The sequence below is a fragment of the Barbus barbus genome (genome assembly GCF_936440315.1).
Source record: "Barbus barbus genome assembly, chromosome: 38".
Classification (NCBI taxonomy): domain Eukaryota; kingdom Metazoa; phylum Chordata; class Actinopteri; order Cypriniformes; family Cyprinidae; genus Barbus; species Barbus barbus.
The window spans coordinates 21,132,797-21,158,432 of NC_136716.1; the positions used below are offsets into that span (position 1 = coordinate 21,132,797).

The following is a 25,636-nucleotide window of genomic DNA, read 5'->3' on the forward strand; positions in this document are numbered from 1 at the left end:
GTTTATCATTTTCCATAAAAAAAAACTATGCTTCAAGAATAATGCAACAGTTACTTAGCATTTTGAGCAGTTGTATCAATTGATAGTTAGATCATTGTAAGTGAAATTAATAAACACTCAATTCAGATGCAATGTGTGAGCTGCATTTTGAAATGGTAATACTTTGATGTTAAGTTGTGTCATTTTGAACCAGTGATTTTAGTTCAGTGAACAAAAGATCTTTGGCTCATGTGTATTGTATCCAAGCATTTGGAAAAAGTGTTGTGTTTTGAATTTTGATCATCGGTTGTGAATTTTGTGTCTAGAGTTTTGAAAAATGACGTGAAGGTTCAGTTATTAGTGCAAAAATGATTGTTAAAAAAAACTGTTTTGATTAAAAATACAGCAAAATCAGTAATAGTGAAATTTTTCCAATTTAAAGTAACTATTTTATTATTAAATTAAAATGCAATTTATTCTTGTGATGGCAAAAATTACTTTTCAGTAGCCATTACTCCAGTTTTCAGTGTCATGAGCCTTCAGAAATCAGTCCAATAAGCTGATCAAGAATTGTCTCTTATTATTATCAATGTTGAAAATGTCAGCAGATAGACACAGGACACAGAGGTAAGTGCAATACAATCAACAGGTTTATTGAGTAGTAGCATAGGGGAATGAGATGAGCAGAATGTCCAGGTAAGCAGGTGGGGAATGGGAATGTCTCTAGGGGCTAATCTGAGTGTGAATGTCCTTTTTCCTTTTCCAGGGGATCCTGGAGCATGGAGACGGTGGAGAACAGGGATAGGAACACTGGAGCAACTGGTAAGTAAACAAAAGGTGAGTGGGTCAGGTTAGTCAACATGCAATGTTTGAGACCAGACAGCGAGTGAACGAGTCAACTATGTAAAACGTGCCACCATGATTCTTATAACTCTCTGAGACAGAGTTAATAAACATACCTTTAATGCAGCGGTTCTCAATTCCAGTCCTCGCGCGCCCCCGCTCTGCACATGCTGTATGTTTCTCTTGTCGCTTCAGACGTTTGTTCTATTCGAACGTAACTGCCTTGCGAACATCACAGGACATTCCGCCATGATTCCAGTTCGAAGCGCATTCCATTCAAAGTGCATTGAAGTGTGCGAGACGTGAATTTAAATTGTATATATTTACAGAGGTGTATTATGTCACACTCGTCCGTGTGTGAAGACGTTGCTTAGCGCAAATACGCGAATGAATGTTCCGAAGTGAAATAAACTTCTACGGATTTCCACTGCTCAGGGAGTAGGGAGCAATGAACACTGTGTAGGGACCATGTCAATCAGCACAGTTCATGCACGGAGCTCACGTCTAAGATCATCTGAATCAGGTGTGTTAACAAAGAGAGACAGAGTTGGAGGGGGAGAGGACTGGAATTGAGAACCGCTGCTTTAATGCAACAATCACATCACTCTCCCTAAAGCCTGGCTCCTTTGGTTACATAACGCAGCTCAAGGTTTAGTTTAAGCAAGGCTTTGAGCCGAGGTTAAGATCAGAGATCACGACACAAGATCCACCTCATATGTAACAAATACATCCAAATTAGGCCAGGATGTTAAACTGGTAAAAATCTCAATGCGCATTTCGCTTGACTTTTACCTCACATTTCTGCAGCATTTGACCAACTAGTTTTAATACTGAATCTCTAATAAGAACACAAACTATTCCTATTCTATCTACTTTTCATTTTATCAAAAAACAAAAACCATCTTTTTCTTTTCTACTTACTTTTTACATGCGCACACACACACACACACACATATACACCGTGTACAGCGTTAGACTAAAAGGGACTTGTCACAGCACTTATATATTGTTGCTCTTTCGTTGGTTTGATTGCTTCTATTGTCCTCATTTGTAAGTCGCTTTGGATAAAAGTGTCTGCTAACTGATTAAATGTAAATGAATTGAAAAAATTGCACTGTATAGATGGATTTGTAAGAGCGCAGGAGTCAACCAATGCATTGATATAGGTATTTATTTGCAGTCAAGAGGCATAGATGAAACAAGAAGATAACTCTGAAAGACACTGAGTCTATGACCAACAAAACATATATGGGTTAGAGACAAACACAAAAATGTAATAAAAAACAAACAAAAAACTCAAAGGCTGATCCCTCCATTCTGAAGAGAACCTCACTAGGATACACCTCTGATAAACACACCAGCTCACCCTTCTACATAAAAGAGCTCTGTAATATTAGATAGAGATGAAGATATATTTCAGAATGTCTTTGAAAGGACTAAGATGAGCTTGTAAAAGATTCTGAAGCACGGAGAGAAAAAAAATAAAAATAATAATTCAACTCACCCAAACATCATATGCAGATTCAACAAAGCACACTAGCTTGACATAATTTTTAAAATGTGATTTTTAATTCTGTACATGTAATAAATGTGATGACAAGGTATTCAGTGTTGATTGCTTTTAAGGTCACAATTCCACATGTGCTTGACTTCACTCGTTTGGAAAACCGGTTAGAAATGGTCAGTTTCTAAATGAGTCCCACGCTCCACTCTCAGCACAGGCTTCCATTGCACAAAGATTAATACCCTAGAGCAGAGACACCACCTGCTCCTTTAACAGATTTAGAACATAATATTAAATCATATCTGATACATGAACAAGCACATGTAGTATACAGGTTTCTAAGAGACTATACAGTACAGAATAAAAAAGAAAGAAAGAGAATTTAATAGGGTACTTAATGAATGCCAGAATGCTTCCGTAATATGCCCAATTACTGAACCATCTATAGGGTTTTGTCAACTCCCATCCTCCTGAGAGGCTCATCTGAAATTCAACTCCCTCTCCGGGCATCCATAGGGATCCATATTCTACATCAGGATGCAGAAACATCATTAACGTATCAGTTTTAGGCATATCTGCTTCTTATAGAGACTGAGGGTGGTAGCAAGGAGAAAAAGAAGCGCAACATTCGGCTCAGGCTCTTGAACAGCTTTCCCTCTTTCTTTTAAAGATAAGTTGATGCATAGACTTATTTTGAGACTTTTTGAATGATTAACAGCACACTTCAAACTCCCATAGAGTCTATTAGGTTTTTTGCACACTTTAAAAAGGTGAAAATGAGACAAGATAAACAGAATAACGAATGAAAAAGGAGAAACAGCATCAGTAAGGCCAAGGTTGAGAGAGATAATCAAAGGGAAACAGAACTTAAGCAAAAAAACTTACAAATAATTGGATAGATGTGAATCTAACTTGTTCTAAAACATCTTTCGATTCATATTGGAATAAGATGAGGGATTTCATTTCACTTCACGGTATTCCGAGTAGGTCTAGATTAATTTCTAATGCGGTTATTTTTCTGTCCTTCGGTACCTAGAGACCATTAATCAGTGCCAGTATTTCTCACAGAACACCCAGTACAATCAACATCGACGTTCAGTCAAACACACTAAAACCCGGTAGCTGTTTTGTTCTGAAGAAGCGGTTTAAACTCTGTTTTAGGCTTCACAACCTGATCTCAGATCAGCTCTAGCGCAGTAACAGCAGCATATCTCCTTCTATATCATACACGCGCACACACACAAAGTCTCACGAGCCGGTCATCGAAAAAGAGGAGGAGAAATTCGGGTCAAAACTCCCACCACTAAAACCAAAAGAACACCGTAATCTGACGGAGCAACATTTCCTTTACAAGGTGGCTTCTTCCTCAAGAGTCACGTGGATGAGATTATACTTGAGGGAGCGATGATGATGGGCAAAGGGATTTTGTTTATTATGTTAAATAAAAAGTTAAAGTTCTTCTGAGTACAGAGCCAAGGGAGGAGACGGGGGTGACCTGATGCTCCTAGCTCAGGAGCTGACGAATCTCCTTGTGCATGTGACACAGGAAGTCCACATAAGAGGCCCCACCATTGTTGCTCTTGTCCTCCACCAGGAAGTGCTTGAGGATCAGCTCCAACTTGTCTTCCTGTTTCACCACCATGAGCTGAAAGAAAATGATTATTTACAAGTATATTAATTTAGTCTTGAAAGTACTTAAAAGTAGAGAAATTCCAAATATAAATAAAAAACATTATAAAAAATTTAATAAATGTCTAATTACAATTAGAAAAAAAATGAGGACTCAAGTGTCACCCTATAATCATGAATCATCACAGACCAACATTAATCTGGACAGAAAACTACTCCCCTTTTCCCCCTAGATCAAGGTCATGCATAATTCCTGGATTATCTTGACTTCCTGATGCCCGTTTCATTTGCTAATAATTTTATGGTACTGATATAACAAAAAATGAAATAAAATAAGTTCAGCACAAGTGACCTAAGCTTTCAGAAAAGTAAACAATCTTTTCAGCTGCCTGAATCACAAATATATGCAAAAGCATAATATCAAGCTCTGTGACGTATTTACCTTCATGTATCGTGAGCGCTGTGCCCTGACGGACTCGATAATCTCCCTTAGTCTCTTTGAAAAAGGATTATCCAAAGCCGGCAGAGAGGTCTAAATCAGCAAAACACACAATAAAAATTGCAAATGTACACATCACATTTTTTAAAACAAAATGCAACATGCAAAAACATGTCAAGCATCCAAGGAAAAGGAATCAAGTTTCATATGTGCTAATAAGTAATGCTCTAGCTATATAACTGCTTCTGTATGAGATAAAAATCTAATCATTTATTTACATTATAAATGCATATTTATAGGGAGTCGTACCATGTTGGGGTCTATCTGGCTGAAGGCCGGCGTGCCAAAGATGTTCTGAAGCAGCTCCTGTTGGGCATTGACCCCCACCCAAAGGAAAATGTTCAGTCCGTTCTCTAACAGGTACACTCCTCCCCTAGACAGTCTCTCTTCTGAGTCTCTCACTGCCACAGGCAGAGTCATGCTCTCAACATCCAGCTTTTGCTGTAGAGAATCCGAGAATGTACCGTAACCGTCACAGCTCAATTACAAAATCAAATGGGCTGATATTATTGTGTTTGTGTCTCACCAGCGGAAGCAGACGAGGGTAGAAGAACACATGACTCTCTGCAACATCCATAGAGCTAACCAGCTGTCTTAGGTAGGCACGGTCATCCAGGGACACATCCGCCCCGGGCTGCAGAACGTCACTCTTTAACATGCAGTTCAGGTACACTGGCAGCAGCTTCATACATTCTGGTAAAATCAACTGTACGCAGACAAATAGATAAGATCAGCACAATGTAGGACGACAACAAATACTGAACATACTTAATCATTAATAAATAGGATGTGTGTGTTTGTGTGGGGTTATGGCACTATGATTTTTCTATAGTTACCTGCCCTGCTGAAGATGGACTGGCACAGTTCTTGCGGTAACAGGCTAAGATCTGTGCACACTGATTCACCAGACTATCACGGACATTCTTGGTAGGACTGCTGAGTACACTCCGATATGCTGTAAACACATTCAACAACATAATCCTTAAACTCAAATCAGGTCCCAGAAAACATCATTAAAAAGTAAATTCTATCTTGGAAAATTTTACATGAAAATGGCCTATATTATGAGCCTCCACTGAGATGCTAAATAGGTAAGTGTTAATGCAATAATATTGTCAAAGCAATATTATTGTCAATCATTTTATTTATGGTTATGACAATTTATTGCTGATTTGCCTTTGCAAGCTATTTTTTTTTACATTTTGTAGGAAGACTGGGGAGCTCTACCTTTTGTAAAAACAAAAAACAAACAAACAAAGCCAAAAGCAAACCAAAACAATGATGCAGGGAAGGGAACTCTAGGTTTTGAAAAAAGCAAACTACGGTGGCCAAGAAGTGCAAAACAAATCACGATTCTGAAAACAAAATAAATCACAAACGTAAATGCAAATCTAAAAAACAAAATAATTCAGAAAACACAAACTATACCTACCTCTTCCGGTTTGTCTGATTTGTCGTTGTGTTTTCTGACTTGTTATAATGTTCTCTGAATTGTTGTTGAGACAGCACCATTGGTTTGGGAATAGATTACTCACCACTGACTGGACGAGACACACCTGTCAATCAAGGTGTACAGGAAGAACCAGAAGAAGAATAGCAGTGTCAACTGAAGCATCAGCTCCAGTGGCGCAGACAGTAGATTGTGTGTTATTGTGAGTTTTGACGCGATCGACCCGAGTTCGATCTGAACTTTTTAAAAAAAAAAAAATCACACGTCACATCGGAAAGGCATTTATTTTCAATAAAAATTAAGGAAGTTGAAAAAGTATCGGGTAAGGTTAGGGTAGGTGTAGGGAGGGCTTTATTGTACTAATAAGGTGGCATCAATTTGAATTAAAATTATAATTTACACTCAATACGTTATTATTGCATACTGTTTTTTTTTTACTACAATACTGAGGTGCAGATAATTGCCACTATTAGCAACAAGTAGTATACATAGCACAAAATCCTCCTATTTTCACTTAGTGTAAATACGTTAGCTGCTATCGATATTTGACAGAAGTAGGTCAAATTTACCGTCACTCCCATAGACACTGTATTAGAAACACCCTTGCGTTAAGTTTCTTTTGGATTCTGATTCAAAGGTAATATAATACAGAGTACAGTGTTGTAAATGTACATGCATGTATATTTTTAGGCAGTAGCTATTTGCACTGTGTAAATAGCGATAGAGGCTATTTACACTAAGTGCAATAGAGCAATAGATGCTATTTACACTAAGTGTAAATACCTATTTACACTGTTAAAATAGCAGGATTTTGTGCCATGTATACTACTTGTTGCTAATAGTGGCAATTATCTGCACCTCAGTATTGTAGTTTAAAAAAAACAACAAAAAAAAAAAAAACAGTATGCAATAACGTATTGAGTGTAAATTATAAATTTTAATTCAAATTGATGCCACCTTATTAGTACAATAAAGCCCTCCCTACACCTACCCTAACCGATACTTTATTTTCAACTTTTTGATTATTTCCTTAATTTTTATTGAAAATAAATGCCTTTCCGATGTGATATGAGATTTGAAAAGGGAGAAAAAAAAAAGTTCGGCAAAAGGCGTGATCAAACCTGGGTAGATCGTGTCAAAACACATGACGACACGCGATTGATCATCTGCGCCACTGGAGCTGATGCTTCAGTTGACTCTGCTGTTCTTCTGCTTCTTCCTGTACACCTTGATTGACAGGTGTCTCGGCAAGTCAGCGGTGAGTAATCTATTCCCAAACCATTGGCGCGGTCTCAAAATATACCTACCTCTTTCGGTTTGTCCAATTTGTCTTTTCTGACTTGTTATAATGTTTTCGGAATTGTCGTTGTGTTTTCTGACTTGTTATAATGTTTTCGGAATTGTCGTTGTGTTTTCTGACTAGTTATAATGTTTTCGGAATTGTCGTTGTGTTTTCTGACTAGTTATAATGTTTTCGGAATTGTCGTTGTGTTTTCTGACTTGTTATAATGTTTTCGGAATTGTCGTTGTGTTTTCTGACTAGTTATAATGTTTTCGGAATTGTCGTTGTGTTTTCTGACTTGTTATAATGTTTTCGGAATTGTCGTTGTGTTTTCTGACTAGTTATAATGTTTTCGGAATTGTCGTTGTGTTTTCTGACTAGTTATAATGTTTTCGGAATTGTCGTTGTGTTTTCTGACTTGTTATAATGTTTTCGGAATTGTCGTTGTGTTTTCTGACTTGTTATAATGTTTTCGGAATTGTCGTTGTGTTTTCTGACTTGTTATAATGTTTTCGGAATTGTCGTTGTGTTTTCTGACTAGTTATAATGTTTTCGGAATTGTCGTTGTGTTTTCTGACTTGTTATAATGTTTTCGGAATTGTCGTGTTTTCTGACTTGTTATAATGTTTTCGGAATTGTCGTGTTTTCTGACTTGTTATAATGTTTTCGGAATTGTCGTGTTTTCTGACTTGTTATAATGTTTTCGGAATTGTCGTTGTGTTTTCTGACTAGTTATAATGTTTTCGGAATTGTCGTTGTGTTTTCTGACTTGTTATAATGTTTTCGGAATTGTCGTGTTTTCTGACTTGTTATAATGTTTTCGGAATTGTCGTTGTGTTTTCTGACTTGTTATAATGTTTTCGGATTTGTCGTTGTGTTTTCCGACTTGTTTTGTTTTTTAGATTTGCATTTGCAATTTGCCATTTCATTTTCAGAATTGTGATTTGTTTTGCACATCTCGGCCACCGTAGCAAACCAAAAGAAACACAAAAAGCAAAACAAAAACTGCTGAAAAACAAACATACAAAAAAACAAAACAATAATATTGAATGCTGTACAAAGACTGGGAGGGAGCTGTAGCTTTTTAAAACGAAATACAAACTAAAACAAAACCAAAAGAACAAAACAATAAAAAATAAATAACATTAAAACAGAGGTGGCACACAGAGTGCTAGTGCAGGAAGCAGTGAGGTGGTGTTTATTCGACAAGTGTGAGAGGATGTGTGTGGCTTCACTCACCATATTTGGCGAAGAAGTTGATGATGGTGTCAGTCTCACAGTTCCTGTACAGGTCTGCCAGCTGAGAACAGCAGTTCACTGCCATGTTATGGATCCGAAGTCGTCGCTGACCACTGCAGCTGGTGTACAGAACTGCACACTGAAATTAGAGCGAGAGAACGAGAGTACAGACAAAAAGGTCAGTACAGCTGAAGTCATTAAATGAGACTGAACTCAGTGTAGCTGACACTTCACATGTGCGCAAAACTGGACACACACACACACCTGCATTAGAGCTCCAGTCTCCTCGCTGAGCTTGTCATCATGTCTGAACTCCACGGTAACAGTCTTGTCACAGTCTAGTCCTGCCAGCTCTACATCGGTGGTGTTGCTCATGTAGAAGGAACCAAAGAAGTCTGTAGCCCGGATACCTGCCACAGCACCGCACATATGTTAAACTCCTTTACATATATACATTAAAAACTGATGATAAAAAGGTCAAAGATCACATGGCTGATATGTCTTGAAGAGATGTGTAATAAAATTATAAAACGCATTTGTGAAATTTGTGCTGATCTACTGTGGATTGGACAAGGCCCTCTCGTAGCTTGAACAGTTGAACACCTCTGTTAAAATGAGTAGTGATTTACAGTTCAAAAGTTGGAAATGTTAGTAAAAACTGTTTCTATCATGTGACAATGCAGACTGAAAATTTTACTTTGCATCACAGAAATAAATTATAAATATAATTATAAATAAACTGAAATAGAAAAAAAAAATTAAATTGCAATAATATTTCATAACATTAGTGTTTACTGTATTTTGATCAAATAAATGCTTTTGAATGGTAGTGTATAAATAAATGTGGTGTGGCAGATGAAGAAAAATCAAGCAATAATTCAAAATCTGGTGTACAGAGCTGTGTATTCACCTGTGCTGGTGCGGACCCTCATCACTGCATCAAAGCCCATCTGCTTCTGCACATCTCTCCTCAGGTCATTGAGAAAACGCTCCTGGTCAGATGGAGCCTGAAACATACCATAGTGTTTATAATCACAGTGCATGTTTTTTTGGTTAAAGGGTTAGTTCACCCCAAAATGAAAATGATGTCATTGATTACTCACCCTCATGTCGTTCCAAACCCGTAAGACCTTCGTTCATCTTCGGAACACAAATTAAGATATTTTTGATTAAATCGGAGAGCTATCTGACCCTCCAAAGACAGCAACGCAACTGAAATGTTCCCAGGTCCAGAAACGTAGTAAATACATCGGTAAAACAGTCCATGTGACATCAGTGGCTCAACTTCAGTTTTGCGACGTTATGAGAATACTTTTTTTGGCGCAAAGAAAACAAAAAAAACTATTTACTCAACCATTCTACTCCCCTGAGTTACGTCGTCCGCCATTTTAGAGAGCATCACAATGCATACGCATGCTTTCGCCTAAGCGTAAACAATGCTTATTACGCAGCTTTCGTTCATGTGCGCGCTTTCACCGATGTATTTACTACGTTTCTGGACCTGGGAACATTTCAGTTGCGTTGCTGTCTTGTGTTCCGAAGATGAACAAAGGTCTTACGGGTTTGGAACAACATGAGGGTGAGTAATTAATGACATCATTTGGTACAGTTCTCTCATACCTGGAAATAGGTGTATTTGTAGATGGAGCCGCCCGTTGAAGTGGGGACCACCCCTAACGTTGCTACATCAACATATTGGTTGGGAAATAGGAAGAGGTCCACACAGCAACCCTGTGTGACACACTCCTTGGATAGAGTGTTGTAAAAACTAACTTGTGGCTGGAACAATGACTGCAAAAGAAATGGAGATGGGAACTTCACAATGTGCTGTATGGAGAAGGTCCTTTAAAACTACCTAATAAATACCACATTAAAAAGCCTTCTGTAACAATGTTCCCATAGCTGTTAAAGTCTCAATGATGACAAAACATTTTCAGCTGCTGCTGTGCTTTCAACATTGCATTTTTCAGAGACACACACAATGTAATGAGCAGTACAGATTTGAGAGGAAGAGGTCATGGCACCTTTTCTTTATCAGTGCCCACTAGTTTCTTATCCTCCCTGTTCTTCAGTTTGCCTGGAGCCTCAGCAATGGGAAGAGACGAGTGGAAAACAAAGAGCTTTCCGGCACAGTCTGCAGCCTAGATGACAAAGAGGAAATGTTATTTTTACTGAATGATTCCACTCCGAGCTGACATGAAATGCTCAAACCAAAATAAAATGTAAAACCATGTTTCTTCCATTAACGCTGAATATAGAAATTCCACAAGGCTGACATCATTTCAATCACAATGCATTCCGGAAATCATTAACATTCATATGATGTACACTATGAACTATGAAATTTGCACTGATGCAGTAAGATCAAATACCTTGAGCGCTTCCAGCCCAGCCTGAATGACAGGCCCAAACACAGTTTCGGTTTCCCGCGTGTCTGCAAACATCTCGGGGATCTGATCCAACAAACTGGTGGCAACGTACATTTTCATAATCAATATGCTTTGATGGTCAAAAATTCAGGTATCCAAGCTTTCACCCTAGCTTACTTGGAAATTCTAAATAATTTATACTTTTATTCTGCAAGGATGCATTATATTGGCACAAAAATAAATTTTAAAGTAGAAAACAGTTATTTTAAATTGCAATATAATTTCACTACATTACTGTTTTTTTTTTTTTTTTGATGAAATAAATGCCGTCTTGGTGAGAAAAATATTTCCAATAAAAATTCTTACCAACCCTAAACCTTTGAACAATAGTGTAAAAAAAACCTCTGAAACCTACCTCTCAATAACCACCCTGGACTCTGAGACACTGACCAGAAATCCATCCAGTAGGGGCACAAACATGTCAGCCACATCTGACACTACCATCATCTGTGGCTGGGCGAGGGAGGCCTTCACATTATAGAAATGAAGCACTTTATTGTAGGTGACAAAACCAACTCGAATGTTTGATTCCACATCAGGGTTCTCTCTGCAGGAATAATAAATAGGCAACGTCACACTTACACATGCAATGTTTTGATGTACATGTGAAAAACAATCTCTAAACAAATATCTATGAATGTGCTGCATTATTCTGATTGCACTGCTTCTTGTTTAAACTCTCACCTTGGCAAGTAATCCAACAGTGTCTTTAGCTCCTGACATACAATTCCCACCATGCCATTCTTCACAGCATTGTAGGACACGTCAATCAGGAAGATGAAGGCTGGCGGCTGAGGAAACTTGTTGTTCTGTCAATAAATCATATTTAAAATTAGCAATCCCATACATATTAGCACAGAATTTTCTTAAGATTGTAGTGGCATGATGGGAACATATACTGTACCTTACAGTAATCCACAGTAGCCGTAAACTCATAACTGCCCATCGAGAGCTCTGGTCGGTCGTAGCAGTCCACCCTCTTCCCTGTGTGATCCAGATGCTGGAAGTAATGGGGAGGCACTAGGAGTGGGAAAGAAGAACAGAAACCAAAACATTAGATGTCGATTAGGATGAACTCAACATGATAAGCAATTTATTGGAGCATTACTAACCCTCGGTGACACAGCTGCAGAAGCCACACTGGAAACGACGGCCACCTTCGATAAACTGCATGTATGGGCACATATATGCCTTACAGCGATTACAGCGGATGGGACCACTTTCTCCGTGATCCAAAAGATATGGCCGTGTCTGCCAGTAAAAAGGAATGACATGCCATTACTCACAAACCCTTTTGTAATCCTTTTAAAGGAATACAAAAGTATGTAGTAATACACGCTCATAGAATGTGGCCTTTTACCTCATCTGGAGGCAGAGGGGCCAAGGGTTTAATGACAGCAGCCAGGGGAACCTGGGACTGTTTGGCCATGTCGGAATTGCAGGGTATGTTGTAGGATGTACAACGGATGTAGCGTGGACTCGCATTCCCTTTGGAGAGATTTATATAATGCATATTTTATTAAGACCTGTAACATCATGGAATAAATCCTACTGTTTTACATACAATAAAAAAAAATAGCATGCACTAAATATCTATACATATAGCAAGGCAATTTTCCATTCCAAACAATGTCTAAAAGTATCTAATCTCTATTCTTACCTTGATCTTTAACTTGGAATTTGGTGGTGACAAGGGGTGGGGCTTGACCTCTGACCCCTGTAGTAAAAGGTTCACTTCCCTTGTTTGCTTTGTCATCCTCAATAACCTGAATCTGAGAGAACAAACACCGGCCTATGAAAGAGTGACACACCTTTATTCATGAACAAACAACAGACCCTGACCTTTCACCCGATAAACCTCTTTATGCTCATATAGAACTAATCCAAACAGGATCAGTAAGTTTTTAAGTTTAGCGCCACATCTGATCATCTAAACCAGATTAAAGGAATATTCAGGGTTGAATAAATTAAGCTTCATCGACAGCACCCAATATATGCGGTCCCCATTAGTTTAGCTCCACTGAATAGTCCCACAGACTTTCACAGCAAGAGCATAAAGTGCTGCAGGTATGAGCCCTAAGCCCAGGAAATGAGTTAACATTTTAAATACATGATTCAATAGTCAATGTTTTTTAATGGATTTTGTTTAATGTCATAAATAAGGTCTTTGGTTAACACAAGATAATACATTTTCGCATTTTATTCTACAACGTAAAATATAGGAGTAATACCCCACTCATAGAGATTATCTTCATGAACAAAACATGTAGAGATCACAAACTTTTGTTGCTCACATAGCAATAGAAAAACACTATTGGCTTTTATCAAGGGAAGTCCATGGTAATGCTAATATCCAGGTTAGCAATCAACTTTACGTCAACCCTGAGGCTCTATTACTGCCCTCGTGTCATCCCAAAAATGACATTGATAGAGCTTGAGTAGCATCTAACCCAGAATATGCCTTTAACGATGGGCCACAATGCTTCTATTAGAGATAAGAACACGTCAGGCATGCACACACTGTTACTAGATTGCATGCAAGAGTGTAGATACGAACGGTTTTGGTGGGCACCAATGACCAGCCTAAAACAAAATAGTCAAATGCGAGTCATTCATCTAGAATCAAAGAAATTATGACTTAAAGGGACAGCCCACCCAAAAATCTAATTTCTGTCATAGACTCCCCTCATGTCGTTACGAACGTGAATGACTTTTCTTCTCAGTGGAAAACAAAAGATATTTTGAAGAAAGTTGGGAACCAAACCACGGACTTCCATTAGACAAAAGATCTTTTATGTTCCACAGAAGATAGAAAGTCATTGTTTTGGAACAATATGAAAAAACAACAATAGAATTTACATTTTTGGGTGGACTAACATAACATTTATGTTATCCAGATGTGTCCATCTCATTAAGGAAATTGTCTGCTATAAAATATTGTTCATCTAGACTAGGGGTTGCACCGACTAATCGAATAGTCAACTTGAGTGCTCTGCCATGATGCTTTAAGCTTGACGTTGACTAGTCGCTGGTCCTATAGAGGGCGCAAGGAGGATAAGAAATCCACATTTACGCTCCGTTTCCAAACATTTAAAATTACAAATTAATTAATACTCTGAAAGCATTCCACAAGACATGTGTGATTATATTACTGAATGCTCGAAATTGAACAGGAGAATGCACGTTTTAAACAGCTTATTGTACAGGTAAGTTAACCACGTTCTAATCTAATGCGCTGCTGCACTGTAACGCACACACATAGGCTACAGACAGTAGCGTTTACATCACGCGCACAGAATCATTCAGCGCGGAAATTTATTGTCAACACTGTTCTGTGATTTCTTAATAAAATAGCTTAGAAACTGAAAAGTTCAAGCATACATTTCTTAACTAAATCCCACAGCTTCCCTACTAGTAGAGAGATGCTGCCAGGTAGAATTAATTCACACACGCAATCTCTCTCACTAATGCATTCATTCATATGAATGTAATCTATGTGCTACTTATCTGTGTCTGATTTAGAACGAACAGAAATCTGTGAGAAATATAACGACCAAAAGAGAAAGAACTGATAAAAATAAACTGTTATACGAGCAATAGCCATGTGGGCAGTCCTGTGTCATATGCCATAGCTGTGCACAAGGTGTTTGTCTCAGCTCCAGACTTATTTGTTCATTAATAACGTCATCAGCGACTAGTCGACTTCGACTCACTCGACTTTCATCACATAAAAGTGGACTTTAAAAAAAATCTGAAGTCGTTCAACCCCTAATCTAGACAGAGTCATTGGCATCCCCATAAGTAAAAAAACCGGGATCGGAATCGGGATACAGTTTAACAACACAGAATGGCAGAGAGACACGAGGCACTTACTGGACTTGGGATTGCATCTGGGTCTATTCTATGTCTTGTTTTCTGCACAGGCGGCATGTCAGAGGCTTGCTTTACATTTTAACAATTTAGCCAGCAAATAATAAGAGAGGAGAGGGATAGAGAGAGAAGCCAAAACACAAGAAAAAAGAGAGAAAGAGCAGAGAAGATAAACAGAATTGTAACCACAGTTACAGTTCCTCTGTTTTTTTCCAAGCCTAGAATTATTGATGATTAATCACACTGTTTAGCAGACAGTGTACGAGACGTGTGCAGTTATTGCGAGGCGGCACGTGCAGAGTTTCCAAGCCTTGAAATAGCTATGAATCTGGATTTTATTGTTACTAATAGCCACCATAATGCATGCACATCAGACACAGGAGACTCCAGAGCGAAGCCTCTCTTAACACAAGCACATCACACACCTTTTTACATAAATATTTATTTTACAAATTGGTAGTGTACGTCTGTGTGTGTGAGTGTGTATGCAAGTGCATTAGTACTGAAAATGATGGATAAATATATGAAAACAAACACACTTGAAAAATCAACACAATAGATGTGTGGGAGAAGGTATGGTGGACAGTGACCTTGTGTGCATGTCAGATGTGGAGTGTTCATACCGGGCTTGGGATAGAATCAGGATCAAGCCTCTTTGGGGCAGCTGGCGCTGGAGCAGGTGCAGTAGATGGCGCTCCATAGTTTGGCTGCCCAGGATATGGTCCTGTGTAACCAGGCTGAGGACCTCTGACCTGCCCGAAAGCACCTGGTAGGGAAATAATATATAACATAAGCAAATAAATTCACAAAGACTTGTAGTTTGCCTAATAACAAAAATTTGTACCTGCTCTAAACCTGTGTAGCTTTCTTAAAAACACTGAAATAACGGGAAACTATTTTTAATAGTACTAGCAATAGTTAACAGCAACAACGCTGATGCTCACCATTTTGCTGAGGAGGATATCCCTGCATTCCTGGCTGTGGTGGTGGCCCTGAAAGGGAAGTGTTGATAGGACCAGGTGGCATGCCAGGTTGTGTAGGGGGTATATGATTAGCCTGTGCCATTGGAGGCCCTTGTGATGCCATAGGAGGCCCTTGTGATGCCATAGGAGGCCCTTGTGACGCCATAGGAGGCCCTTGTGATGCCATAGGAGGGCCCTGCATTCCAGCAAAGAGAGGCCTTGATGGAGCACCAACTTGTGGTGGAAACCCAGTGGAGGTTGGAGGGGGACCTGAGTGGTAAGGTGAGGGTTGGGAAACTGGCGGTTGATGCTGCATGACCCCTGGAAGCTGAGATGGAGTCGAGGTGGGTGGTGGACCTGCAGGGAACGTGGAGGGCTGGGAGGTGGGAAGTGGTGGTCTTGGGAAAGAGGGCTGTGCTGAAGGAAGTGGACCTCCGTATGACTGGGTGGGACCTGGAGGTACATGGGCTGTGGAAAAAAGAGGTTGAGAGACAGGCGGAGCTTGAGGGAAGGACTGTGGAGAAACCGGTGGCAGAGCTTGAGGCTGAGTGGGGCCAGTAGAGGAGAAAGGTGGGACAGCATTTGGGAAAGGCTGCTGGGCAGGTGGCGGAGCTCCGTAGTATGACTGAGGAGGAGCCTGAGCTACAGTTTCAGTAGGCGGAGGCTGTGAGGGAGCAGTGGAAGCAGGTGGGAAAGTAGGGGGAGCTGCAGGTGTGTAGGGAGCGGACATAGCAGCCTGGGACACAGAGGGAGGGGCTAGAAAAAAAAAGAAAAAACTAATTGTCAATCACAGCAATGCTTTAGATATTTTTATGATGTAAAAATTTTCAGAGTTATTTACCATAGCCTGGGCCTGCAGGGGAGGGTGCAGTGGAGCCAACCTGCATCCTGGCCATCTGATTGGTCATCTGCTGCATGCTGACAGGTGGAGCTCCAAACTGCTGGCCGTACGGGGGCTGAGGACCAGGCAGATTCACTGCACCTGGAGTGTAAGGTTGAGACACTGGAGACCTAAACAAGCAATTAAAATAAGATCAAAGTAAGAAACACGACAATGCTGCGAAACTATGAAAATAAGACTTAATTTGCATTCATTAAATGGAAATGATTTATAACCCATTTATGTAATTTCAGCCACAAAACTTAAGAGGCAACACAAAGGCTAAATTACTAATAAATTGATAGAAAGGACACAGTTATGTGCTGATATGATGGGTCACCGACCTCTGTGGTGGAGCACCAACTGGTGGTGGTCCATTCTGAGTTTCTCCTTGCCCAAAGTGAGAATAGTTCTGGGCACCTGAGACAGGTGGTGCCCCTGAGGTGGGGGGTCCTCTCATACCTTTAGCAGGACCAGCAATAAATAATGAAATAGTTTATTATCCCAATAACATGCATTTTATTTCCAACTTTTATGATTAACTTTGAGCAACAGTTTAAGCAAATGATGTAGCCTAGAATATGGAGATTTGTTTGTTGGTCCTTTTCTTTCTTTTTTTCTACTTATGACAGTATTAAGAATAATAAACAGCTGTAAAAACGTGGGACCTATGGTTAATAGATGGGAAGGAAAAATATTATAGAGTCATAACAGCATTTTTTTCTTCATGACAATGGGATTATATATATATTTTTAGGGATTATTATAATTGTAGATACATTTCTGATGGTAAATATTCTATAGTGAATGGTTTGTACAGATTTTTATAGATCAAGATAAACCACGTATAAAGTTGCAGCTGCTTATGTCACTAGCCAACTGTGTGCATAACTCTGTATCGATTCAAAGCCAATTTTATTTACATCTGGCACTAAGCCAGTGTCAAATTTGGATCCTGTAGACAAGTATTACAAACACACAAAAGTAGTCAAACAACTCCCTTGATTCACAAGTAAGGGAAATAAAGATCACTCGATCGTGAAAGAATGATTAAAATACTATTGTTCAAATATACTGAGAGCATTGAGGAAAGAGAAAATGGGGGAAATAGTCCAATTGTGCAAAGATTATCAGCCAGGGAGAATGACAGTCTCTCCCCCTTTCCACAGCTGAGCTTTGACTGCATCCTGTGGTTTCGATTGCTACATGTGCAACAGTGCCCAGCTATCCCGCACACTGCAGTCAATAATGAATAACGGAATATGGAAGAGGACAGGCTGCTAAGCAGAATTAAACCAGTTACCTAGGTCAAGAGGAGAGGAGGAGGACAGGTCAGAGACTAAGTTTGTTGCGAGAGTCTTAGAGGGAAAGCTTGCATAAGGAGAATATCCTGCAATACAAGAAAGAGAGAGCAGTGAAACATGGGAATGAAATGTGAAAACAGGAGATGATAGGTAAAAAGAGGAGGGTGGGAGGAAGAAATCCGACTTCGCTTGCACTCCGAAAAAGATCTTAAAGACTGAACTTAAGCTCATATTAAATGATAATAACCTGTCATGAATACATTTCCTATACCAGTCATAGTCATTTTGTACTTTCACCCCCCTTACCTTGCGGTGGACCTTGTTGGTAGGCAGAGCCCGGCCCGTTGTAAGGTGCATACTGAGCCGGATATCCCGATGGCACGTGGCCACCCCCATATCCTGGCTGGGGGTAGCCCTGATACCCAGGCTGAGGCTGCCCATAAGGAGAGGCCATGTGAGGTTGCTGGTTGACATTCATTCTCAGTTCATCCCTAACTCTGAAGACAGGGCAGAAACAGAGGAAAAAAGGATAAAGAGAAAGTGAGGGAGTAAATCTATATTCATGAGGTACTGCTGTGAGAAGAGCTTAAGAGGTCTTGTTAGTCTTTCTGATGCGTTCAGGGGTCTAAAGACATGTGCCTTGTGGTAAATGTACATCTCATCTACACATCAAATCATAAATAAAGCCCCTTAAAGTAATATTCACAACTTCCACAATGTGCCATTTCTTACTGACACAATATTTAGAGGGAAAAAAAAGAGTTACTTTGGGATTTGATTTATCCAAAATAAATTGATTGGATCATAAAAAATAGGCACTGCAGACCAGAATAGAGTTAGAAGTTAATGAAAGTTTGCGGTGGATCATGAAGGTCTGGGTGGAGGTCAAGTTCACCCTAAACATGATCTCGGCATCATAATTTAATAAATTAATGTCAATAGGAGCACACACAAAAATAGCAGGAGTTTAGAAAGGCAGTATCACTTACAAAACTCCAAAATGACCTAAAATTATGCCAAAACAGCTATTTGGTTATTAATTAGTATTAACCAAAAGCCTGCAAGGCCTAAGCATTATCAACCAAAAGTAAAAAGTTGTTTCACAATTGAGCAAGTTATTACATGGTGACTAATAAACGTTGGCTAGGCTAGGAATATGCATTGAGAAAGTAAAAATATTTTTTTCATGTCAACTTTAAAATTAAATTTATGATCTATTTAAAGTAAATTATGATGATACTCAAAAACATAACCTACATTGAAAGAAAGCACACCCTAATAACATTCAAAGCACATAACAGACGTCTGACGTATTTTGTGCTCCACACCCAATCCAAACATCCGAGACTCTTCAACTCACTAGTTCAACAGTTTACTAGAGTAACTCCTGAAGCTGCTTATATAATGGTCTTTAATAGAGTCTCCCACATATCAATTTCACAAACATCAACGAAACAGAAGCCAACTGGAGCGGCCTCAAATGGCACAATTACTGCCAGCAAATTTGCTTTCTTAATAAAGGTTATGAAAACCCACACAATACAGATAGAAAAGAAGTTTTAACAGCAAACATAAATATATATATATATATATATATATATATATATATATATATATATATATATATTTTATATATATAAATCTGCTTTAAAACTCCTCCTCCTCACTTTCTAGCAAGCAGCATAGCAAAGAAACATTAGCACAACACAGCCTTGAATAATGTTGAATAATTCAAGGCAATAGATACTGTAATAGTATACAGCATCACATGTGCAAGGACTTAACAGAGATAAACATGCTTATTTTCCACCTATCTGTCTCAAATGAAATGACAGGCCTGCTGGATGACCTGAATATACACAGATGAACTCGGACAAGTCATGTACAAGATCACAACGATACATAAAGGGAAACTCAAGTCTGAGACTCAAACTTCAGTCATAAGTCCCCTGACCAAGCAACTGGTTTCCTGCCCTAAGGCTTAAAGACAGTGATGATCACACAAGCAAGTGCCACTAAAAACAGCTTGTCCGTCTGTGGATTTTACCACAAAGCTTGCTAGAAAAGCAGGATCCTTTCAAATATGAAATGAAAGCATATTTACATTTAAGAAGCCATCATATATAGGGGGCGTGGTTTAAAAAGAAAACATATGGCAGTTACCATAGTTACACATGAATTTACTATGGTGAACAAATAAGAGGAATTCTCTTTTTAATGAGAAATTCTCTTTTTAATGAGTATTCACAGAAACTTGCATTAAAGTTGATTTGTGTGTTGATTTTTTTTTTTTCATCCAACTTGAAAAATGAAAATTAGTATTTCACACCGCCCGGTGTCATGCTTTCACTTTCATACATACAAATTTGGAAAATAGAAGCAATTGAGAGACACATTAAATTGGTAAATTGAGATGACATTAAGACACTCGAAGTTGAAACGTCAATCAAGAATTTGAGAAACAAAATCATAACAATCAAGCAGATGCACTGCAGCAACGACACATCTGCAATTAAAACTGAATAATATACTACTGAGTCATTAAGTTACACCACACATTAGGCTTTAATAACTGACTTCATGTTTAAAATCACTAAGTGGCGTATGAGGACATTAAATCCACTCACTCTCTCACCTTCTGCTAAGCTAATTTGGGATGCTTATCGTCACTGGTTAGCAAAACAGAATAAGGAAATTACCCACAGGGTCTGCCAACACGCATCTCACCTTTATAAGCCCTTATATCGTATGAATTACAGCAAAATGTGTCACTTTAATGCATTAAATATGAATTAAACTCCTAAATGACTCGACGCTGCGGCTCGCGCTGAATGTGCTAAGCTAAGCTAACAGTGACAGGAAAATAAATAAACAAATAAAAAAATATATATATCCAGCGCCAATTGACAGCTCACCTCATAAACAGCTCGATGAGTTAATGAACGAGTCGTCAGGACACCGTTCCGGTTCTAAACGCCGGTAAACGCGATAGGGCCGCCGTTCTTTCACGGAAAGAAAGCAGCGAGACGGACGTTTAATCCCTTCCTCACGCGCACCGGAAGAAACTGGGAATGTATGCCACGTCCACATCCGGTCATGATGAAGTAAAGGTTTTTGGAAAAATAAAACGGTGGCCTACAAGAAGTTTTTTTTCTTAGAGTTATCATATCAGTAGCTTAATTGCTATCTGACCTGAAAGAACAGATCAGTGAATTAGTCTGTAAAAAAGAGAGAGGTTTAGTGGATGTATTAGTATACTTTTATTTTGCACTAAATCTAATCTAACCATTAAAGATATTTTGAATATTTGCTTTGCCGTTTACACAGATTGTGTTTTTTATATTAAGCAAACCAATCTACCTTTGGAACACCTTTAATAATTTTACAATTGCTAAATTTGTAGAATATTGTAATAACAATAATAATAATTTATAATAATACAATTTATTGTTTATTATTATTATTATTCCTCAGTATTAGGTATGAGGGGAAAACAAGTGGTTTGGCTTTTATTTTGAAGTACAGAACTTCCGGTAGGCACTAGGCAGGGTTGCTGTTTTCTTCCACACCGCTCAGACTTCAGTGTTTCTGTTGTGGACTGACAGATGCTCGGCCTGTGGAATTAACATTTTCTCAATCTTAGAAACACCACCCCTGTCTGGACAGATAGTGGCGGGGATGCGGCATCGACATGGGAAATCTTTTCGGGAAAAAGAAAGCAACTCGGGTGACCGAGCAGGACAAAGCTGTGCTGGTGTGTTAGACAGCTGCTAACTGGCTAATCATTATAATGAGATAAGTTATATATAACGTTACTTGTTAGTCTCTTAATGCTTTCACTCTACCACAAGGGATCCGTGTTGAAGTTGACTGACAAATGGTCTCCAAAAATGATGAAAAAAATAACCGTTTTGTCACTTTTTTTGCTTTAATTTTTCTAAAATATTGTGTGTGTGAACAGCAACTGAAGCAGCAGAGAGATAAACTGAAGCAGTATCAGAAGAAGATCACGCTTCAGATGGATAAAGAGCGACAGCTGGCCAAACAGTTATTAAAAGATGGAAAGAAAGAGTGAGTGTGATCATGTCTGGCTTCTTGGTTTCTGTAGAACTAGAACGTCTAGTTTCCAAAACAAGCAGAATCTCCCTCATAATATTTTGTGTTTGTTCAGGAAAGCACTCCTACTCCTCAAGAAGAAACGCTACCAGGATCAGTTACTGGACAAAACTGAAAATCAGATAAGCAACCTGGAGCGAATGGTAAAAAGATGAGAAAATGAGAAAATTGTATATATGTGTTGCAACATATTCTGTATTTTTATGGCCTATCTGCTAAAACGATTCATGAATATCACATCCAGAACTATTTATCTTTTACAGGTACAAGATCTTGAATTTGCACAAATAGAGATGAAAGTTATCGAAGGACTGAAAGTTGGCAACGATTGGCTAAAGAAAATGCATGAGGTACATAATGAGAAATTTATTATTTTCTTTTGTGCTTAGTACAATCTACTGATGAATTTAACATGCAAACGATTGTATCTTTATTCTTTTTCCTCTAACCAGGTGCTGTCCATAGAGGAGGTGGAGAAGATCATGGATGAAACGCATGATGCCATTGAGTATCAGAAGGTAGATTTAACTTTTCACGTTCAGTAGAAGTTATAGGCCCGGTTTCACAGACAGGGCTTAAACTAAGCCAGGATTAGGCCATAGTTCAATTAGGACATTGAAGTAGTTTTTATAAGCGTACTTAGAAAAGGACATTACTAGTGTGCTGATATATATTTTAGATACACTGATATATTTTAAGATCAGTCAGAGCAAGTTTCTTTCAGTTGAAACAGCTCAGACTTAGATTTTAGTCTAGGACTAGGCTTAAGCCTTGTCTATGAAACCGGGGGATAATACTCTTTATGGGAATACATACAGATATATGACAGGATATATGAAAGAAAATACTTTGTTGTATGTTTTCATTACAAATTATAATGTCAACATAAAAAAATGAAGTAAAAAGTTGCATTGAAACGTTAAAATATTTGGTGTCCCAAAACATCTCTGTCCAAAGAGTTCATATGATCAGTCTCACAAGTGTATTCATTTGTACATTTCATTAATGCCTTAGTAATAGTAATAATTCTTCAGTTCACATAATTTGTTACATTTGCATTTACATTTTTTTTTTTTTTAATTCAAACACTTCCATATATAAATGAAAAAAGTTTTGTACACTGTAAAACATTTTTTTTTCTTCCCAAATTGTAAATAAAGCAGGGATTATTGGAGTATGTTTTACAAGAAAATACCATTTTGGTCTTTTTACAATGTTTATTACATTTTTTTTACTGTAATACTTTTTTTTTTTTTTTTGCTTTTTACCTAAAAATTGTTTTGAAAAAAAATGTCTGTGTACTGTAGGGATGTCAGATTTTTCTTAAGATTGTCGCTTTTTAGATTATGTGCAACAGTTTTTGACTGACACCTCCTGAATTCGGAATACTAGCATTCTACTCTTATTGTTTTTACCGTATCTTTTTATGGCAGGAATAGTAAGAGTAATATGTGATTCAGAATTCAGCAGTTTACTTTGTGTCTAATCATTTTAAAATAAAAGATTGTAATGATCTTTTTAAATCTACACCACATGCATTACATCCTCAAATCTAGAGGAACTGAGAGGCAGCTGGAGCTCTCTCACAGACATGCTGCATCGCTTGTTGCCGTTTCAATCTTGTGTGTACTATGTAGTGTCTTTTTTTCCTCATTCCTGGTTGTCTGTGTGTGTGCAGCAAATTGACGAGATCCTGTCAGGATCTCTGACCCAGGAGGATGAGGACGCTGTGCTAGCAGAGCTGGAGGCCATCACTCAGGTGTGTACATGAACTCTCTCTGACAGCCCTTGTTACTGATGTTGTGTTGGCTGCTGTGTTTTCATCTACTGCATACATGTCCTGTGTGTGCTCAGGGAGAAGCTGACCTTGAACTTCCTGAGGTGCCTGAAGAAGAACTACCAGAGGTTCCAGAGCAAAAGCCAGGTCTGAGTTTTCTTCTTCTCTATTTCTGTAATATGTGCACTGTATGCAAATGCTAAGAAAACATTTTGTAATGTTTCAGTGCGGGAGAAGGTAAAAAAGAAGCCAGATGGAGAGATGTTGGCAGTGTAAATACAAATCTTATACCTTCATGTATGCTCTCGAGCTGTTCCACTGGAGGCCCCAAGGGCTCATCCCAAACAAAGCTCTGGGGAGTGACTGACAGTCGAAGACCTACAACAATGCCATTTTTTAAAATTGTATATACACTGCATATTGTTTACCATTTAGTTAAGATGATTATTCTGAAATACTCTTAACAGTGCCTGGTCTTTCTAATCACCCTACAGTTTTGTCTGATCTATCATATATCAGAGGCGTATCATGTCAATGCCTGTAAATTTCAAATGCATGCATCACTTTTATTATAACAGTCTGTTTAAAATGATTCCCAAACATTTAGTTTTAAATACACGCTTTAAAAAGAACACAAAACTGAATCATTTCCATTATGAACTCCAGTATGTCCAGTATAAACTTGTACAAACTTTTCAGTGTGCTGAAAGATGTCATTAAAAACTACAACTATGACAAGCCTGGTTTAAGTAGTAAAAATCTGATTATAAATAGATAAATAGACATTGAGGGAAAGTTTACAAAACCCCTAGTGTACACTTATTGAGAAGAAAAAAGTTCTTAATGCATTACGCTGTTTTGTTTTTATAAAGCATACATAAGATACACGGACATGAACTATACAAGCAAAACTAATGACATTGGAACCCTAAATATTGTTTTTTCTGTCATAGTTTAGTTTGTGACTAATGCACTGATTTATTTGAATTTTGAACTATATATTTTTTTTACATTAGATCTCTGATTACTGTACTGTCAATTTACTGGTTAGTAAGAACATTAGTTTATGGTCTTATTTCATTTTGCAGTTCTGCAACAATACATTTCTTGCAATAATTTTTCATCACTGTTGTGCCTGCAAGAAAATGAGTTCATGTAGCAGCCACTAGGTAGCAGTGTAATGCAAGCTGTGTTGGGTACAAATCTGGTAGATTGGCTGAATCATGGGTGTATTCACACCAGGGAAGTCCGCTAGTTCACTTGCTTTGGTCGGGGCCAAATACAATGTTGATGTGCGGTTCACTCTCACACTGCCTTTTTTGCAAGTGAACCAGAAGCTGTAAACAAAACCACACGTGCTTAAGGTCATCCATTCAACCATACCAGAGTTCCTTTGGAAGCGGACTGAGACCGTACGGTTGTTTGGTGCGCACCCGAGAGCGATTGCTGTATTCACACCTGCCTAAAAGATCCACACCAAGAGGGAAAACAAACTTGAGTTCGATTCAATCGAACCAAACAAGACAGGTGTGAATACACCCTAGTTTGCTTTACTCCAGGTAGTTATCATGCACTTAGATATATCAAATCTTAATTAAATTAGCAAAAATACAAAAATGAGATCTCTTTAATCTAATTTATAAATTGATATTATATACTACCATTTAAAAATTAAGGGTTAGTAGTATTTTTTAAGAATGTATTTTTTTTTTTTTTTAGCACAGATGCATTAAATTAATAGGGACAGTAGGCCTACAGTAAATACTTTTGTTGCAAAAACAATATTTAAAATCCTGTTTTTTGTTTATTTATACTTACTCAAAGAATCCTGAAAAATATTATGCAGCACAGTTGTTATCAACACTGATAATAC

The 25,636-nt window shown here is 38.3% G+C and overlaps 2 protein-coding genes across 5 annotated transcripts; one reads left to right on the forward strand and one right to left on the reverse strand.

Annotated features, from left to right (window-relative positions):
- Positions 1–1,975: 1,975 nt before the first annotated feature.
- On the reverse strand, positions 1,976–20,947 carry LOC306857964 (protein transport protein Sec24C-like). Of its 2 annotated transcripts, XM_079398271.1 has the most exons (24): positions 20,786–20,947; positions 18,177–18,367; positions 17,870–17,956; positions 16,911–17,028; positions 16,528–16,697; positions 15,669–16,442; positions 15,348–15,490; positions 12,515–12,626; positions 12,215–12,342; positions 11,967–12,105; positions 11,759–11,874; positions 11,539–11,663; positions 11,210–11,401; positions 10,798–10,891; positions 10,450–10,566; positions 10,046–10,216; positions 9,336–9,432; positions 8,690–8,835; positions 8,426–8,564; positions 5,291–5,409; positions 4,981–5,160; positions 4,704–4,895; positions 4,398–4,487; positions 1,976–3,971 (listed from the first exon to the last, which is right to left on the reverse strand). In XM_079398271.1, the coding sequence occupies exons 1-24, from the start codon at positions 20,788–20,790 to the stop codon at positions 3,831–3,833; spliced, it is 3,786 nt and encodes a 1,261-aa protein (XP_079254397.1). In that variant the 5' UTR covers positions 20,791–20,947; the 3' UTR covers positions 1,976–3,830. The 2 variants fall into 2 exon arrangements, with proteins under 2 accessions (XP_079254397.1, XP_079254398.1); XM_079398272.1 differs by lacking the exon at positions 17,870–17,956.
- Positions 20,948–21,391: 444 nt separating this feature from the next.
- Positions 21,392–25,636, forward strand: LOC306857311 (charged multivesicular body protein 6). 3 transcript variants are annotated; one of them, XM_079397201.1, is made up of 8 exons: positions 21,392–21,624; positions 21,832–21,941; positions 22,042–22,129; positions 22,250–22,336; positions 22,439–22,504; positions 23,665–23,745; positions 23,841–23,910; positions 23,990–25,636. In XM_079397201.1, the coding sequence occupies exons 1-8, from the start codon at positions 21,562–21,564 to the stop codon at positions 24,037–24,039; spliced, it is 615 nt and encodes a 204-aa protein (XP_079253327.1). In that variant the 5' UTR covers positions 21,392–21,561; the 3' UTR covers positions 24,040–25,636. The 3 variants fall into 3 exon arrangements, with proteins under 3 accessions (XP_079253327.1, XP_079253328.1, XP_079253326.1); XM_079397202.1 differs by having other exon boundaries at positions 21,417–21,597; positions 23,990–24,874; XM_079397200.1 differs by lacking the exon at positions 21,392–21,624 and having other exon boundaries at positions 21,641–21,941; positions 23,990–24,874.